Genomic DNA, 18,530 nt, shown 5'->3' with positions numbered 1-18,530 from the left:
TAGTTGTTAAAAGGGTTGTGATACTCGCTGGTTCATGAAGTAGAGTGTATTTCCCAATCAACCATAAATCAATATATATAGTCAAACGCCAACGCAGTCTTGTAATTAGCACATTTGCTACAGTTCCGAATTCAGAGAGCCAGTGAGTTGATGGCTCGTTTATCTGCTTTGGTTGAAACTGAGTAACGCAAGAGAAGTCGATCAGCCCGACACCCTGTTGCCCGACTACCAAAATGTTTATTGTTCATTCCACTCAAATCATCTTGCTATGAAGATATAGAGTATGGGAAAGAAAATATAAGTAAGATTAGAAAATACAAGTACTACGCCAACTAGAAACAATCACAAATAATTCCTTATGATAGAAGCACTCCTTCAGAATGACGGAGAGAGAGGCCTTAAAGTTTCGCACTGATTCAGAGCACCTAATATGAATTTCAAACCAAATGTGTTCAAACCAAAGTCTCAAGTGGCTTGGTTGGAGTGATTTTTCTCTGACAAGCCATCTAATGGTAACCATAGACTTCAAAATGCCCTACTGGGTGTTCATTTTCCTCTCAGAGTTTGCATAAGAGATTCGACCTGACCTCAACCAATCTACTTTCCTTACTGAACTGGTCGTGCTCAGAAGTGGCCTTAATCATAGCTTGGATCAAATCCAACTTTATTTGAAGGCTGGCAACAACTACTGAATTCAAATTGCTCTGGAGCCTTTTTCCTAGTTCACAGCTCTTGTTGAACAATTGAACAATTTCAGCTTGTGTCCAACCTTTTCTGTAGTTTAAGATGCAAAGCTATTGAAATTTGATTTTCTCACTTTGCGGTATTTCAGGTTTTCATACTTTGCTTTATATTTAGCAATTATAAACTAACGTCTCATTGCCCGATGCAAAATGACGACCAAAGTAAACTTTTTGAATAATTGATTCAACAATTAACGACATTGACTTCTTGTCTAACGGTGACCACCACTACTGTTTTGAAAAGCTTAGAGGCAAAGCAGCACCACAATCAACTCCAGTCGGCACTAGTCTTCTTGTAGCAGTGTTTTATTGGCAAAAGCTAACAAAGATTGTGTCATTACAAATCAGTCGTAAATTTGAATTATACTCAATTTCCAAGAGTCTTGGTAACAAAAAGTCATGAACTTAGATTGTTATGAAAGGTTTTGCAATATGAGACCAAGCTCTAAGAACCTAAAAACTTGCTTTTGAAACTCTAGGAAAGTGTTCTTATCCTGGCGTGCTTTTCCCCTGAGGTGCGTCAAACCATAAACCACTGAGTGTTCTATGGTCAAACGTATTCCAACGCATGTATGTTGTGTCAGTATGGTCAGTGTGACGTAGCAAGAACATTCTTCCATCTCATAATGAAAAATGCGCGTTGAATCGACAAGTTCGGGCTCGTCCCGTTCGTTTTCTGGGATTGTTTGAGTCTTACTGCTTAAAAAGCGAATTTGATGTAATGGAGTGGTTGGGGGATTTGAATACGGCCACCTTCCGTTTTTATCGATCACACGATTATCCGTTTGGTAAAGTAGCCTTTCGATAGCTTGGACCTCGGGATTTCGCTTACCGAAGCCGTTTCTTAAGTTATCATGAAGAAAAGTAAAAAGAGCAAAGCCTCTGCAGGCGAAAAAGATGACGACAAAGTCAAAGTTAATGAGGTTCAGAAGGAGACTTTGGAAACAACGATTGCTTCATTGGAAGCGAAGCTTCGTAACCGACAAGAAAAGTTGCAAGCCCTAGGAAGCGAAATTGCTCTGGCTAATGAAAGGTACCACCTAATGCACCGTGTCTCAGTATCGTGAAAAATTATGATAGTCCCGGCTTAAACAATGAATTCCAAGTCCAATCAGAAATAGATTATGATTGATATATTTTGACAATATGGGACTTTTGGCATGTGTACAGCACGATATGTGTTAGGGTAAGAGACTCGACACACCGTCGTTATTCGAGCGCGTTCTTTTACTTTCTCTCAGATATTCCAAGGACATAGATGATAAAAACGATGTCATCACTTACTTGAAATCTACGTCAGAAAAGAAGAATGGTCAGATCCTTGAACTCCACCATCGTTTGGAAGGGTTGCTCAAGGAACAGGAATCGTCCCGTGCATTTGAAAGGAAATCCCATGACAAGCTCGTGGCTGATTACTCTAAGCAAGTTAAGGAGCTACTTTCCCAGAATTTGGTGCTCGAGAAGAAGTTGGACGCTCTAGAGGAGTTCAAGAATCAAAAACAGCACCTAGAACATCAGTTCCAAGAGCTGGAATCCAAACAAGCCAGAGTAGTTCAAAGCTACGAAATGAGAATCAAGAGCTTGGAACAAGTTCACTCCAAAGAGGAAGAGAGGTACGAGCACAGTTATTAATAGCATCAATTCAGCCTAAACAAGGATTCTTCCACTACGGCGCATCTTGCATCCTCTAAGCAGGGTGGGCATTTCATTTTTGGACACTTTTGTCTACCCCTGTCCAAAAGTGGACAAAAATACTAAACTTCAAAACCACAAATCTAAAGGAAATTCTAGTTGAAACCTATCTTTTACTTCAAAAATTGCTCATTGATGGTTCGAAAAACAAAGTAAGTCTTTAAAACCATTGCCATATACCTCTAACATGAGCAAAAAAGATATTTTAAAGACAGGTTCTTAACTCTTTTTATCTTACCTTAGACAGCAAACCAGGAGCGAAGCCTCCCTGTAGTAGAATACAGCTGACGCAAAGCATTCAAAAACTTGAATAGCTGAATATTATACTCTGGTTATATAGTTTCATTTAATCATCATTATTAAGGTTTTTGCAACAATATTTTTGTTTAAAATCATCATTTATTTGGGATTTGCTCCTAAAGAGAGCTAATACTAAAAATTGACCATCTTACCCAATTGCTAAAATTTAATAATGACATATTTTTCCTATATTTGTGGTTTTTCTTCCATAAGTAAGTTGCTTGAAATATTGTTAGGCATATTTTTTAACTTTTAAAGATGCGTTTGATGTCAGGAAATGAGAAGAATCACTGTGTTATTTAAAGGAACCTATGCCTTAGTTTTTAGATGTATAATAAAAGTGTAATTCATGTACTCCTTACAAATATAAAAAGTATTGTTGGATATTTGATAAACAGCTTCTAAGCTGTTTTTAGATTTAAGACTTAATTTTAGTTAAGATCACCCAACCACTAAATGCCCTGATTGCCGTGTGGTTTTGACTTTTCAACATTCGAAATATATTAAAGATATTTGTTTTGACTTTACAAAGCTATATTGTATCAAGATAGTGAATTGAGATCTCAAAAACACATTTTAGTGTATATCTTGGAAATCAAAAACGTTAGTGAAATGATGTATCTGTTTTCTACAAAGGCTAGTTTCTACTTCATATTTATATGTATTTTAAGAAAGCTTAGATTTCATTGATTACTGTTTCTATTTGCTGGTTAACATCTAGGTTAGGTAAGAAATAACATGATTTAGGTTTTAAAAGTTTTTGCTTGTCGACCCCCTTTTGGACAATTGTGCTTACTTTTGGACACTTTTAGACTCTTTTGGACTCTTTTGGACACTTTTGGACACTTTTGGACACTTTTGGACTCTTTTGGACTCTTTTGGACTCTTTTGGACTCTTTTGGACTCTTTTAGACACTTTTCGACACTTTTGTTCACTTGGTTTCCAAAATTCACGCTAATTCTCAAAATTGCCCACCCTGTCCTCAACGGTATATGTAACAGATAAATATTGTTGGAACATGTTCCGTCGAATCCTCTGGGGAGTAATACTGTGCATACATCTACGAGATCCATTGTAGAATATCAACAAATACGTTTGTTCAACACTTTATCATGCCAATGCTGGATTGACCCTTTTAACTCTTGAGCTAATTACAGTAGTTCGTAAGTAAGAACAAGCGAAAATGGAATGATTTTCCTTTGGACTCGTTCTTTCAGACTAAAAAATGATCTGGTGAAGAAATTGGAGCTGACCGCCTCTCAATTCCGACAAGCTGCAGTGTCGCAAATGTCCGCCACCACTCAGCGAACCATTCGTGAAAACGTCAGCCTCAATGGACAAGTGCAATCATCGGCTCAAGAATGCATTCAACTTCGTGTTCAAATGGAAACCCATGCCCAACGAATCCAAGACCTAGAGAGAAGGCTTCAAATCAGCGAAGAGGAAAGAGAAAACCAATCCAAAATTGCTCTGTCGAGGTAATTTCAATATTTCCGACCAATGAAATCATTTTTATTGATAAGTTAGGATAAAAACGAACAAAGAGCTGAGAAATTCAGTTAAATACAATTGTTAAAGTCTTAAAATTGCGATAGCAATAATTCCGATCGCAACTTCTTGGCACGTCTTGACAATCATTCAATTTTCCACTTCAAGGGAAGTAGCTACAGTATGACCATAAAGTTTTTGCCCTCTCATAACACTTCGATTTTTAACGAACCCCTAATCCGATTTATGCATTTGAGGAAAAGTGCAATATCTAGGGGTCGGAAAGACAGTTTTCATTTTGAGGCAAAAATAAATTGATTCGCGAATCTTAACCATATAATAACCTGAAAACCGACGATTGAAAGAAATTGCAGTACTTGTAATTTATCTAACTTAAGCGAAAATTCGAAGCCATTGAGAGCTGGTAGATATGACGCTTGATATCGAGCATAATTTTTTGATAATTTTATCACTTTTATCATCAGAGGAGATCTTATCCATTGCACTGGCTGTCATCCTTAAAGCTGCTTACTAACTATGATTGAAATTACAATCTACGCAAGGGCTATCAAATCAGACTTCTTTCTCCTAATATCGTTGAAATATGGCTCTCGTCTATCGCTCAGTGCTTTTGGGGGTGTCATGGAGGGCAATTTCTAACAATATAATTTCCTGTGAAGATGAAATAGTCCTCTCTTTCTGGGTAAACTAGATATGGGCTATGATTCGTCATGTGCGAAAATCAGCGCCTGGTTTTTGCAGGGACTAAACAATATATTTGGAGATGCCAATCTTGACTTTATGTTTGAAAGCATGCACCATTATCTGAAGGGCAAACAAAATGAGGTGCTCCTCTAGGGGACAATGGCTTTACAGTCACAGTGTATTGGGATTGCCAACAACAATTGGCAAATGTTGTTTGCCTTACTTTGCATACATTCAAGATTCTTTTTGCCAAAGGAGGAACGTACGTGACAAAGTTGGGTACTTAATTCATTTGAAATGGGAAAACGGTTTACAAAAATTGCAAAGGTCCGGATAGGGACAAAGGGACATATTTTCATGCTTATTCTCTCTCACGTTAACTTATTTCATTTGGTTGCTCAATTTTCGTTCAATCTTTTCAATGCGGAAACTTTAACATTTGATTTGATTTCGAATTGTAGGTTGAACGTCATCAAAGAGTTAAAAGGAGAGACGGAGAGGCTGAACATGGAAGTCAACCATCTTACGCTCTTGCTTCATGAAACCAACGAGTCTCGTCTTGAAGAGGAAGCTAGCGAGAAAATATCTAATGCTTGCTTTGGTTCAAGTGTTGCCAATGCCAACGCTAAAGACCTCTCATCACTCGAGTCACTTGAGAGGACCTCCAAAACCCTTACCAAATACATTCATCGCTCAGATAACTATCACAAACGCATTGAAGAGGCCACTAATTTGATTCAGAACTGTCTTGGCTTGAAGGTGAATATAACCCGTTTTGGTTGTTGGAATATTCTGAAAACACTACTTTAGAATGAACTGATAGAACTTGCTCCAAAGTCAGAGGGCAAGTATTTTAGGGAACAAATCATTAAAGCACAAACCCGGCCAGGTCTTTGTGATTGAAATTTTACGAAGTGCTCTCTCTCCTCATACAGTTAGAAAGGATCGGTGCGCAGACAAAAGAGAAAATTAGAACCAATGAACCACAAGATTTAGACAAAACATGATCAATTGTCCATCCACTATGAAGACATTTGAAAATTGAGTAATCCAGCTTATGAAATAATTTGCTCACTTTCAGATTTGCGATGCCAATCAGGCTCAGAGTGCAGCCCGCGAGGAGATGTTGAGACAGCTCTTGCTCCTTTTGAATACCACAGATGAAACCAAGGCCCAAAAGTCCTTAGACGAAATGACTTTGCCCATTGAATATGTGTCAGGCTCTTTGGGCCTGGTCTAAGCCAAAGATTTTAACTAAGCGTTTAGCTGAATCGTCTCTGCATTTCGAGTTTACGTAACGCTTGTTGTTGTTCCATCCGTCGGTTAAATTGTTCTGGTTTTCAAGGATAGGAAATGTGATCAGTGATCAGCAATCACAATTGCAGTCAGGCTCGCCGTTTGGGTTTTGTTGCAATATGATCAAAATAACTCCCTAGGTTCTGACTAAGTTAATTTCTTTACTGACATCCGTATTGCCACCGTGAATGTACATAATCTACAGCAGTTAAAAGGTTAACCAACCGGCAATTAACCAACCGGCACCGAGGCCTGAACCCACGACACCCTTAAAAAAGATTCTCGCCTTGGTTTTCGTAGCCCTTTAGAGTGCTCATTCTTGTCGCTTTGGTAGAGCTTATAAAAATCAACAATGAACATCGTTTTGTTAAGGGAACTTAGAATGAAATCTAACTGTTTCGAGTTTATTGAAAAAAGCTGAATTTACATATACTTCGACAGATTGAAGAAAATGCATAGACGGTTAAACAAAATAGAACTCAACTCGACAAGGGCAGATATTGCTGTTTGTCATCGTGGACTTCAACGGAAAAGTCCAAGCTTCATGCTTCTATACTGCCTATGGGGAGGTGAATGAATAGTCATAAGACCAAACAAAGTACTCAAGGATTTGAGCCAGCACACGCCAGGGTGCTGCAAAGAAATATTGTTCTTGCGTTCAATGTACAATGCTGATCTTAGGCCTGCAACATTTTAGCTGACAAGTGCTTAGATGTTTGAATCTGATTGTCGACTGAAGCGTTCTAGAACCAAAAAACCTACGGCATTAGTTCATAGGAAAGTGAACTCACGGAAAGCCTTCAAGATTGAGAAAATCATGTGAAATGAACTTGGGCTACTGGTTGTCGCAAACAATGTGAATCATTATCAACTTTCATTGTACATAGTTCATCTTCCGCGCATAATGCTTAGAAGTACGGTACGAGCTTAACCCGAACGCTTATTGAAAACTCGGTTTGAAGATTCATGGAATCTTTCATTCGTCTTTTAAGTTGAGACTTCCAAGAATATTCCGATTGTTCTGAGAAATGATTTACTATGTTTGATAGTTTCAATTTCTTAGCGGACGACCGCCACCTAAGCATTGAAGTCAGAGATTCTTTCGGATGATAATTTCGCCATGATGAGGTTACACCTCTGCTTCCTCTAAAATCAGATGCCTTGAAAAAATCTTCCCGTGGCACCTCTCCTCGATCTTCGAAATGATTTGGAATTTGGTCTTGAATTGTCACATTTTGTTCCCCATGTCGGATTTCAGTTCTTTTGAATTTGTTCCCTACTTAGCGTCGACGATAATCGACTCGTATGGTCATTGTGCACGTCTTTATTTGATTAAAGATTCCTGACTCATAAATCAACCCACCTACCTTGTGGGCATTCAGTCAGTTCGAGAGTTGAACGGCTTCGACAACATCCACGGCCACGTTCACGACTGTTTCAAGAGTTCGAGAATGACTGGGCGTCAATGATTTTCGGACCTGAAACGCAAGAGATCAGTTTTCGCATTTAAAATTAGTTTGAAATCACAGCGCACCTGGTAAGTGGGGATTCCATTCACATTTAAATCCTTCCCAGGCCTTATTCCAATCGGCTTGTTTTGTGACCAAACTTGTCATAAATCACTCATGTAGGGCGAGACCTTTCACAATGGTAACGATGACGGTCAGAAGAAACCTTCGAGTACGTAAAGGATAGGTAGAGTGTCATGTTCTATTTTGGCACGAGTTGTTTCGTATGATCTCTCAGGACTCAAGCCTCAAATTGTTGGGACGTTTAGCTTGTTGATTGAGTTATGTATGTACACATACATCCACTACATACATTGATTGGCAAAGTCTTCTGGTCAAGTATTCTAGAGAAATGATTTCACTTTGATCAATTGACAATAAGGAATGATCTTATGAGCACCGATACATTATTTTCCAATCAATGGGGTACCCCGCGTGGTTTCGTGAACGCAAATTTTGAAATGCGACAGTACTAAACTGTACCCAGTCGTATTTCAAAATGTGTGTTCACGAAACTATCTGATACTCGCAGTAGGTGCAACTGGGTACAAATCGCATCTCAAAATAGGCACTCACGAAACCATGCGGGGGTGCCCCATTGTCGCGGCTCTAGCCTTTCTTGGCAACTCACCCATCCCAAGGCTATCCTAGCAAAAATAGAATAGAAATAACACCGGTTTTTGTGCATTTTACATCCGACATGCCATTAGATATAGACGGATTGTGGCATGAACCATTTTGAGTCTTTGACTTGTCATCGGAGTCCTCATTGACTGTCAGGAGGGGGAAGTTGCGAACAAGTTTCATGTAATAGTGAAAAAGACAAAAATCTGACAAACAAAGGCTGACTAAAGTAAAAGTATTAATGGCAGATGGCAGTAGATAATAATAATAGTAGCAGTAATAAAATAAAAGTGAATTACTTTTTCGGTGAATGGGCATCGATTTCGGAGGTTGAATAAATACCGGAACATTTATGGATAAAAAACCAGTATTAGGATTATTTATTTGCTAACTTGCTGACAATAGCCAATCGTTTATCAAAATGCGCTAATAGCGTAACATGTTCGTACGTAATCTTTGATTGCATCGTCGTCATTAAAACTAAATGGCCCTCATATCCTGTTCCTAATCAAGTCATAAAATTGGTAATGTCTTATCAAAGAATCAAATAAAATGGGATGTAAACTGCCGCTTTTCTAAGCCCAAAAAAATGAAGCATACCCCTCGAAATAAAAGATAGCGTGCAAGTACATACATTCAACATCGGGGGAAACTTACCACATCATTTTAGGTGCTTATTCAAAACTTTCCTTTTTAAGCCTTTACGATCACTTTAATTGCCCTTATCCTGATAGTTTGTACATTGATTGCACTGTACTTGACACCTTGGCATTGAATAATACCACATGGTCTAACTTTCAGTTCTAACCAAGACCTATGGAGTCCCAAAAACTTTGGCGAGAAGCTCTGAGCTTCTTGTACGATTACAAGAAAGACCAGAATCTTGACGACCTTTATCGAATCGATACCTTGAACGACAATGACCAAGGTGTGCTTAAGCAGCATCGATCATGGCGAGATGAGGACTTGGATGACAATCTGGAGAGCGACTACAAGGTCTTCTATCGTCAATTGATAGAAATGATCTTGACCCAGCAAAGGATTACCATCCCGCATAAGGTGCAGGAGGTGGGCAAGTTGAAAGGCTTTCAAGAGCTCACCAATCGATTGCAGTATTCGATCAATCAGCACTTGATGACCGAACTCCATAACGTGAAAAATGAGATGGCCAAGCTCCAAGAGGCCGTTGGAGGATTGCAACAGTTCAAAGTCAATGTTGATCAAGTCAACATGGGATGGCAAGAACAAATCCAAGTCAATGTCCAGACCTTCAACGTTTTCGAAAGCCGCTTGGACGGCATTCAAGAATCAGTCGACAATTTGGAGGAGCAAAAACGGGATCAGGAGTTCCACATTGAAAAATTGGAGCAAGATGTTCCAGACATGAAACTCAAAACAAAAGAGATCGAAGATGCCCAACGTTTCCTCCAAGAGGCTATGGAAGACGTGAAAAAAGGTACTTTCCAAAGTCAAAGGTCAAAGCTAATCATTTACCTCTGAGTGATTACCAAGAAAACTTTTATGCATCCTATGAGCTATCTGACTAAAGTTGAGTAGTAATATAGTATTATGGCGGGCGCAGGTGGCAGGCTAGTCGAATTAGGATTGGATCGAGGCGCTCTCTCTCAGTAAGTAGCCCATAAATAAACTTCTTGAGGTGAGCAAATAAGAGAGGGCAAAAGAACAGAGGAAGAAACAACTTGCGTACTTGCTCAATGATGCATTCGTTTATAAAGTTCTAAGCAGGAATGCCAAGGTCAGGCGATTGTCAAAACGAACAAGGTCAAGTTAAAAATGCTTTATCATTATATTTTTAGCTCTGCATCATAGTCACTAGAATACTCTTTCATCGTGACATGTCTGAGTGCTATGCAAATATATAAATTCAAGAATACTTGTATAAAATGCGCTGACCCAACACTGAAACTTTCAGGAAACGAAGATGAAAAGAAGAAGGTCTCGAGTACATTGAATCAGCTCGGAGACGACTTGAAGGCCAGCAAAGAGGAGCTCAAGGTCTCCCTTGAACCTTTGATTCGGGTGACGGATGACGTGGAAGATGTCAAGAAACGCATCAAAAAGATGGACGAAGCCCAGGCGGACTTATTTGATGAAATCAAACCAGCCAAAGAAATGGGTGAAAAATTGGAAAATGCATTGGAGGAAATCCAAGATGAGATCACGCACCTAAAGGAGGATTTGAAAGTGCGAAATGACGATGTTGATGACTGCCAACGAGACTTGAGGGAGGTGAAGGAAAATTGCCACCAAACTGAATCAGGGCTGACCGATCTAAACAAAGACATGGAGAGAATCAAGGCCGACGTCGACCGAAACACGAAGAACATTGACGAACTCCAGGGAAACATCCAGGTTTACATGAATTCACGCGATGAGTCGGACGGAATCGCCCGAAATGAGTTCCAAGACAAGATAAGTGGCATTGAAGCTAAATTGAAAGATCAAGAGCTCACTGTAGATGATTGCTCTATGCGTATTCAGACCAACACGGATAATTTGGCCCCTCTGCTCAAATTCGATGTCGCTCAGAAGGAAGAAGTGAACGAGATAAAGAACAAAATCGACATGATGCAAGACAAATTGACATCTTTGGAGGGAAACCTCAATGCCCGATGTACAAGCCTCCAAGCTGGTCAGGTAGAAATGCAAAAAGTAGAAGATGGGCATTTTACCACCACGAGTAAAAACTTGGATCATCTCCGAGAGAGCCTAGTAAAGATCAACTCGGATTGGGATGGGCTCCTATTGTCTCTTCAACAACAAGACAGCAATTTAAAAGGCGAGGCCAAATCATGGAAGGGTAAAATGGCTGCTCTGGAAGACCAACTTAAGAGGGTTCATGACGAACTGGAGAAACATGTCATGGATACCAAGAAAATGAACCAAGAAATGCAAGGCAATGTGCAAGACACCAAGGACAATCTGGCATATCAAGCAGACAATCTGAATCAAGCCAATGACCGACTCGACAAACTTCGGAGCGATTTTGAAACGGTGAAAAATGCTGTGGAAACATTGCGAAAAATCACGGAGAGTGACGTCGAAAAGCTTACCGATCAAACCAATGATAACTTGGAAAAGATCATTGCCTTGGAAGAGAACAATTACAACCAGCAACAACGGGTTGACGTCGTGGAGTCCCTCAATCGTCGTGTAGATCTCATTAATGAACAGAAGCAGATGTCGGAGGCCAAGTTGATGGAAGACCTCAAATCAACCGAACAATCCAATTCGAACCGTCTGGCCGAACTCCAACAACTCCTTCAAAGCCGAATCGTCGACCTCGAAGACCAATGCCAAACGCTCGAGAAAGAAGTGAAGGATCTTGAGCAACAAGTGGAAAAGCATGACCTCTCGTTGAAGAACTTGAACGCCGACGGGGAAACCATCAAGGACAACGTCAAGCAACAAGGCATTGCCACGGCCAAGAACCGATCCAGAATTGAAGATTGCGAAAACAAGCTCTCTGACATGGAACAGCGTGTTGACAGCCTAAACGATAATGTTGAGCATTTGGACCACGATGTGAACCAACTCAATGTCACGATAACTGACTTGAATCAACAAAACCTGGACGAGCTTCTGAAGCGATGCGATCAAGAACTACACAAGATCAAGGCTCAAAGTGAAAAGAATGAAAAACACGTTGAAAATCTTCGATCCCTCAACAACAAACTTCTGGAAGAGATCCAGATCCAAGTTGAGAAGGAGTTGAACAAGTATTCGTCTCTGGCCGAAACGGTTCGAAGCGAGAACCAAGATCAGCTCAAGAACATTGAAGACCGAGTGAAGAAACTTTGCAATTCTGTGTTGGATCAATGCTCTTCAGACATTGCTGAATTGCAGGGCAGTGACCGCCGTCTATTGGACAAGATTGAAGACATGGAAAGACTCATTGACACGATGAAGGCTCAGTTAATCACGTTCGAAGGACGGGATAATCGCGAAGAGGTTAACCAGATCTTGGAGAAGATTGCGATTTTGCAAATTGAGGTGGAGGCTGAACGAGGAAGGGTGAATGCCACCGAGGCCATGGTTCAAAACCTGGAGAGTAATCACGGAGCCCTCCAAAAGTTGACTGATAATCTGGCAAATCAGGGCCATGATTTGGACTCACAATTGAAAAAAGTCATGGAAGACAACTATAATCAGATCCAGTCTATTGACAACTCCCTCGCCTTGTCATTGAACACGATTGGTGAGTGTACAATTAACAATGCTAAACCTACTACTGCCTTTGACATGGATTCGGTCTATTTTTGAGCTATTCGCTATTGAGCTATGAGCTATTTGATCTATTCGATTCTTCCACTTTTTCCTTAGACGCCAAGGTTGAAGCCCAACAAGATGACTTGTGGACAGTCCTACTTCACTTGTATCGAAACATTAGTAAGAGCTCTCTCTGCTTGGACTGCTATTCAAACGCAAGAGTCAAACAGATTCGTTCACTATGTTTTATTGCTTTTAGACATCACCACTCTGATGGTTGAATCGGAAGGGAATGCGGCCATTCATCAACGAGGCTGCTTGGGGACCTACCGAGTGGTTGATCTTTACAATAACAAGCCGGTTTACAAGCAAGACGAGGGTGATCACTTTTTGTATTATTCGAATGAGCAAAATGCTTGGCTCATTGGAGCCAGGGTTGGACAAGAACGGGGATGGGTGCGAATCAAATCTGACGGCCACGAATTGACTCCATTGGACCTCAAATCTACTTGGGAGTACACCAACCATTTGGTCCATTCCAACGAGTCTGAATGGCTCGAAGATGATCATACCCTGACCACACGGGGCGTTCCAGGTGAGTCCCTTACATTGCGTAGTAAGATTCAGAGCAAGGAAAGGCTTCATTAGCTCAGAATTGGGTCAAGTACCTGAAAGACTACTCAAGAGCAGCTTGATCTGTTGGAGAAACTCAACAAGATCTGTTTGGAATAAGTTAGGACTGCTTGTGGATTTTCATCTTCTCGGGCTCAAGTGTTAACCGGTGAAGTACCGCTTGTTTGAGATCATGTTAAAATATTTTAGACAAACAGAGCTGGCCCCCATTCCGCAGTCTGTTGGTTTTCGCTTGCCTTGCCTTGCTCTTGGGATGCATTCTTAAGGCTCTAGACAATAGCACGCATTGCTCTCTCGACGACTGGATTCGCCTGCGTCGAATAGGCATTTCCAACACGACATAGGCTGGCAAAGCAAAACCAGATAGAGGTGAGTTGCCGGTTCTCTGACGGCTTGTGTCAAGCAAACTCACGAAACCTGGACCCACAGATAGGTTTTGTTTTGGTTCAAGTTCAATACCACCTTGAATTCGCAATCAAATAATGCAAAAAAAGTAATGATGCCACCCCTGAACCAGGAGAAATTCAATTCATGTCGATATGTAGAAAAAAAGCAATCAGTTTGAAGATAGGCTAATCTATTGTATGGAGTGCAAGTAATGGTGGATAGTTCAAGCTTCATGACCTTTGCTAAAACATAATCTTTTTACAGATTTGCTACACATCCAAGAGCTTATCAAAAGCCTGAGAACCCCGGGGAAAGCTGATACCACAAAGGTCTAAATGAGGGGCCACACGAAGGAAGTGACTGGCTTGCCAACCTTTCTTTCGTAAATTATTGCACCGGTTAATATGAGTTTTGAAATACATTTATGAATAATCTGTGAAAATCATGCAGGGCTAATCCATACGATGGGGACTTTAATACAATATCGAGCTAGACCTAAAAGGGTTGGGAATGACCGACGGAAGAAAGCCAATTCGTAATTGGCTTATGTGTCATTGTTCATCCTTCTTTGTTTGGTTGTGACTGGCCACAGGAAGATGAACCGACTGAATGCATGCTGTGCATGCACAATAGTTATGTTTTAGGGTTCTGTGCCTGATATGATTTGTGTCACATTGCCCCTGAGTTTTACTCCTTTTCCAATACTCTCTAGATATTTACTTAAAATTACCATGTAGAAAGTTGCATTAAATCCCCAAGTAAACCAATGGGAAATCTCTCGAAAAAGGACCGTAATGCTATTACATTCGAAAATGGTGTAATTGTAACGACCCAAAAAGAAATACTTTACACGTTCCTTTTTTCAAAATCCAGAGTGGCCTTTAACTTTTGTCACTCTCTTGACAAGTAAAGAAATTTGAAGCTTGTGGGCAATCTGAACAAAAATTGCCACTATTTTGCTATTTACATAAAATGCATCAGGAAAAGGGAGATCCGGGTTCAAATTCTGCTTACTTTTAGCAACATTGAATGTGTTTGTGCCTGCAAATTTTATATTTGCACTGGTTTATTGTTTGTAGCTCCTCATTGAAACTCCGGTGGGCTTCAGAGAAAATTCCTGTGGCTTGAATATGTTACATTAAATTTCCCAACTAAATTTCCTCAACTTTCCATGACTTAAGGTACAGGTTACTAACAGGGAAGCTTGTTAAGCTCGAGAATGTCTAATACTGCCTTTCCATCATGACTCCTTGTGGCATTGTTGCAAACCGTACGCAATCATTAGATGAGACCACGAAAATAACTCAGTTTTTGATATGAAATGCCTAAATGATATTTACTCTAGAAAAAGGAAGAACATCAAATATCAGTTCTTGGTACGTTTTCAAAGAAAGTTTCGAATACCTCCGAAAAAATTACAACCAAAATCAACAAATCAGTTTTCCTAGGGTTGATTTTTCAAAAAAGCAACAGTGATGTCGCAGCTTCGCCCTATTCATTATGCCTTAACAAACGAAACTATGTACATATTGTAATATACCACAAAAGAAATGTCTATGGTATCATCTATGTATCAATATATTTTAACTTTTTAAGTATGTCCTTTCCCTCCCAAATTTCTAAAAGACATGGGGCATGTTATCCTCATAAAATTGATACTGTTTTAATCATGAAGCAGTTTAAAACCTTAAAAATATATGATTTTACCACTATGCATTTCCATTGGCTTGGCAGCCATCTTGCCAAATAAACGAGGCCAAGAATCGGAGTATTTTAGTACTAAGCAGATAAACAATACAAGCAATTCTAAGAGAAAGATGAAACACCCTGTTGGGCCTTTTGAGGTTGATGGAGAAGCCATTAGCAATGCGGCGGCTATGGCTAACATGCTTGGAGATCAGTTTTCCTAGTGTGATTTCAACCCCACTGAGTATAGATGCAACAGCCAATTGTTCCAATGACGAGTCTCTTACGAGTGATGATTTTAGTCAAATGGAGCAACATGACGATCTCATATTAACATATCAAGTTGCTTAAGCGGGCATCAGGGACTTCAGACTTTCAAGTTCTCTTGGTCCAGATGGTGTGACATCTCAGTTCCTGATGAGATGCTCACTGATTCTTGCTCCTGTTTTCTCGTACTTGATGCGTTGCATCTTGGATCAGACAAGTTTCCATCGTCACTAAAGATGGCTCACGTTGTTCCATTTTTTAAAGGGGGAGATAAGTCGCTCCCCAGAAATTATACAGTGTGCGCGAGCAAAACCTGACCCTCCCTTAAAATAGCTGTAGAACCATTATTAAGCCGATTTAGAGGTTGGGAGGGGCTGGAAATGAAAGTTCCGATTCTTATCTTTCAAATGATGGTAAAACAACAACCGTGACTTAAATATTCGCGATGGCAGCTTCAAAGAGAGAAAGGGTGGCAGATTTGCTTCTTGCCCAAGTGCCCCAAAAGCAGAGTGCGGAGATCGGGTCAGGTTGACAACCCTCAAGCGCGTCAATGCCCTCATCAAGGCCGGCAAGACCACCAAGAGGAAGGTCGGGAGTGGTGGCAGCAATTGCAAAACCTCACATGGCTTCTTGGCCGATCTTTCCCAGGCAAAAGCATGAGGAAGTGGGTCAAAGAGGTCAACATGGGCGAGGCCACGATATACAAGGCCGTGGGCATCCTCGGCCTGCACTCGTACGTGAGGAGGGGGCGTCAGCTCCTCACGACGGCAACCAAGATCTCCCGGGCCAGCAGGGGGAATATCTTGATCAACTGGCTGAAGAAGGAGGCCACTTCAACAGTCCTGATCTTCTCAGACAATAAGAACTGGACCGGCGTCCAGGCCCGCAACGACCGCAACGACCGCTACCTGGCGTTCAACGTGGACCAGGTGCCCCCCATCAATCAGACCAAGCACCCAGCCTTGGCGATGATGCTTGGCGTCGTTGCGTCTGACGGCAAGAGAATGTCGCCGTTCTGGTTTCCCAAGGGGCTCTGGGTCCTGGCCAAGGAGTACCAGGAGGTCATGAAGGATGTGGTCAAGCCGTGGTTGGACAAAACGTACCCCAAAAGCAACTACATGTGGCAGCAGGGCAGCGCCACCGGCCACAAGGCCAAAACCATGTAGACCTGGTGCAAGACGAGCCTCGCCAACTTTTGGCCCCCCTCCAGCCTGGACTGTGCCCCCCTTGACTAGGGCATCTGGGGCTATGTGGAGAGTAAGGCATGTGCATCCCCCCACAGCAGCATCATGAAGTCCAAACTTGTTGAATTTCTTGAAGTCAATGAAGTCCTTCCTTCTAACCAGCACGGGTTCTGAGCACATTTTAGCCCGGTTACTCAACTGATTGATCATATTGAGCAGATTATTGAGGGACTGGAAAGGCACAAGTCAGTTGATCTTGATTTTGCCAAGGCCTTTGATAAAGTAGATCATGGCCTTTTGTTGAATAGACTTGATGACATTGGGATCCAAGGCAAGGTTCTCAATTGGATAAGAAGCTTCATTCAGGATAGGAAATAAATTTTTAAGGTCGAGGGATCCCTTAGTGGCATACATGATGTCAAGTCGGGTGTTTCCCAGGGCTCCATCCCAGGGCCCCTCCTTTTGATAATATTCGTTGCCCCGCTTCAAAAGCTTAGTATTACTGCCAGTCTCTCTTCTTATGCTGATGTTACAAAGTTAGTTTCTGGTGGGAATGGCCAAGATTGCACTAGCCTTGCAAAGGACCTAGAAAGAATCTATTCTTGGGTTTTTAAGAGTAATGTGGCCCTGAACAGAATGAAATTCCGCTCAATAACCTTCGGGTCAACTCCGTTGAATACTCCACTCATAGATAATGGAGGTAACGATATTTAGCCGGTCTCATCTATGAAAGATTTAGGTGTAGTCGTCCAAAATAATGGAAAGTTTGATGAGCATATCCAGTTGAAGTTGGGGCAAGCTTTTCAAATGTATGGTTGGATATATCGCACGTTTAAGTCCAGAGATAGCATCACAATGCTAACTCTCTACAAGCCGATTGTTCAGCCACGTCTTGAATATGCTTCACCCATTTGAGCTCCAATGAGCTCAGAAGGTTTGAAAAAGGTCAAACAAGTCAAAAGATAGCATTCCACATACATCTTACATACAAGGACTAGCTCGGTCTGCAGGCTCAAACTTGTTGGTAGACCAAATATTATGTAAAGTTTGAAAGGTAATAAATAGACGAATCATAGCCTTTCATCTTAATAGTACAGGGGATTATATTCCCTGTAGCGGTTAGAAAAGCTCGTGAAAACCCAAACCAAAGAACAGTATCAATGCTCATTACTGTAAAGGTCGGCAAAATAACTTTTTTTGCCTTTGAGGGTAGATTCTAGGTGGTTGTCAAAACTAGAGTCAAAACTAGTGATAATTACAGTGGCAACTCTGCACGTTAGCTTGTGTCCAGACAACTACTCGAATTCGAATCTCTAGGTTTTCTGCTCGATGGCAAAGCAAGTTATTTTCCGAGCTTTACGTCATGAGTGTAACATGTTGACAATGAAAACTTCATTTTTTTTACTGTTTATAGGCTAAAACCGTCGATTTAATAAAGTATGGTCTTGCTGGGGGAAAAAAACTTCAAATTATGATCTTCTAAATTTTTGGGAAAAGTAATCCTAACGGGCAAATGTTTTGTAACATGTAAATAACATGTAAATGTTACATGTTTTGACGACTAACGTTTGGGTAATGAATTACTCTTTTTAGTCAAATTAATTGTAACTGTAATCCGTTCCTTTTATTGAGGAACGACTAACCCCCCGGTCTATAAAACACGGTTAACATGAGTGGACCAAGAACTTTCCGGTCATTGTTTAACGCCAAAGCTGAAATAGATGTGGCGTAGTGGTTAGTGCGGTTTCCAAGTGTGGGAGAAGTCCCAGGTTCCATTCTCCTCTCC

At 40.9% G+C, this 18,530-nt stretch overlaps 2 protein-coding genes across 3 annotated transcripts; both read left to right on the top strand.

Annotated features, from left to right (window-relative positions):
• Positions 1–1,276: 1,276 nt before the first annotated feature.
• On the top strand, positions 1,277–6,925 carry LOC131878166 (cilia- and flagella-associated protein 157-like). Its single transcript, XM_059224075.1, has 5 exons — positions 1,277–1,776; positions 1,985–2,356; positions 3,954–4,214; positions 5,391–5,688; positions 6,011–6,925. The coding sequence occupies exons 1-5, from the start codon at positions 1,598–1,600 to the stop codon at positions 6,167–6,169; spliced, it is 1,269 nt and encodes a 422-aa protein (XP_059080058.1). The 5' UTR covers positions 1,277–1,597; the 3' UTR covers positions 6,170–6,925.
• A 659-nt stretch (positions 6,926–7,584) lies between these two features.
• On the top strand, positions 7,585–14,049 carry LOC131876895 (putative leucine-rich repeat-containing protein DDB_G0290503). Of its 2 annotated transcripts, XM_059222436.1 has the most exons (7): positions 7,585–7,762; positions 9,159–9,813; positions 10,291–12,576; positions 12,702–12,767; positions 12,847–13,182; positions 13,410–13,589; positions 13,872–14,049. In XM_059222436.1, exons 2-6 carry the CDS (start codon positions 9,174–9,176, stop codon positions 13,562–13,564), a joined length of 3,483 nt encoding a protein of 1,160 aa, XP_059078419.1. In that variant the 5' UTR covers positions 7,585–7,762; positions 9,159–9,173; the 3' UTR covers positions 13,565–13,589; positions 13,872–14,049. The 2 variants fall into 2 exon arrangements, with proteins under 2 accessions (XP_059078419.1, XP_059078427.1); XM_059222444.1 differs by lacking the exon at positions 13,410–13,589 and having other exon boundaries at positions 7,587–7,762.
• The last annotated feature ends 4,481 nt before the right edge of the window (positions 14,050–18,530 follow it).

The sequence above is a fragment of the Tigriopus californicus genome, chromosome 1 (genome assembly GCF_007210705.1).
Source record: "Tigriopus californicus strain San Diego chromosome 1, Tcal_SD_v2.1, whole genome shotgun sequence".
Lineage (NCBI taxonomy): Eukaryota > Metazoa > Arthropoda > Copepoda > Harpacticoida > Harpacticidae > Tigriopus > Tigriopus californicus.
This window is presented reverse-complemented; position numbering and strand designations above follow the sequence as displayed.

Excerpts from the sequence above, each read along its gene's own strand:
- LOC131878166 (XM_059224075.1), top strand. The coding sequence starts at position 1,598 with ATGAAGAAAAGTAAAAAGAGCAAAGCCTCTGCAGGCGAAAAAGATGAC. Across the intron at positions 2,357-3,953 it reads CACTCCAAAGAGGAAGAGAG|ACTAAAAAATGATCTGGTGA; the intron begins GTACGAGCACAG and ends TCGTTCTTTCAG. Across the intron at positions 4,215-5,390 it reads TCCAAAATTGCTCTGTCGAG|GTTGAACGTCATCAAAGAGT; the intron begins GTAATTTCAATA and ends TTCGAATTGTAG.
- LOC131876895 (XM_059222436.1), top strand. The coding sequence starts at position 9,174 with ATGGAGTCCCAAAAACTTTGGCGAGAAGCTCTGAGCTTCTTGTACGAT. Across the intron at positions 9,814-10,290 it reads TATGGAAGACGTGAAAAAAG|GAAACGAAGATGAAAAGAAG; the intron begins GTACTTTCCAAA and ends TGAAACTTTCAG. Across the intron at positions 12,768-12,846 it reads TCACTTGTATCGAAACATTA|ACATCACCACTCTGATGGTT; the intron begins GTAAGAGCTCTC and ends TATTGCTTTTAG.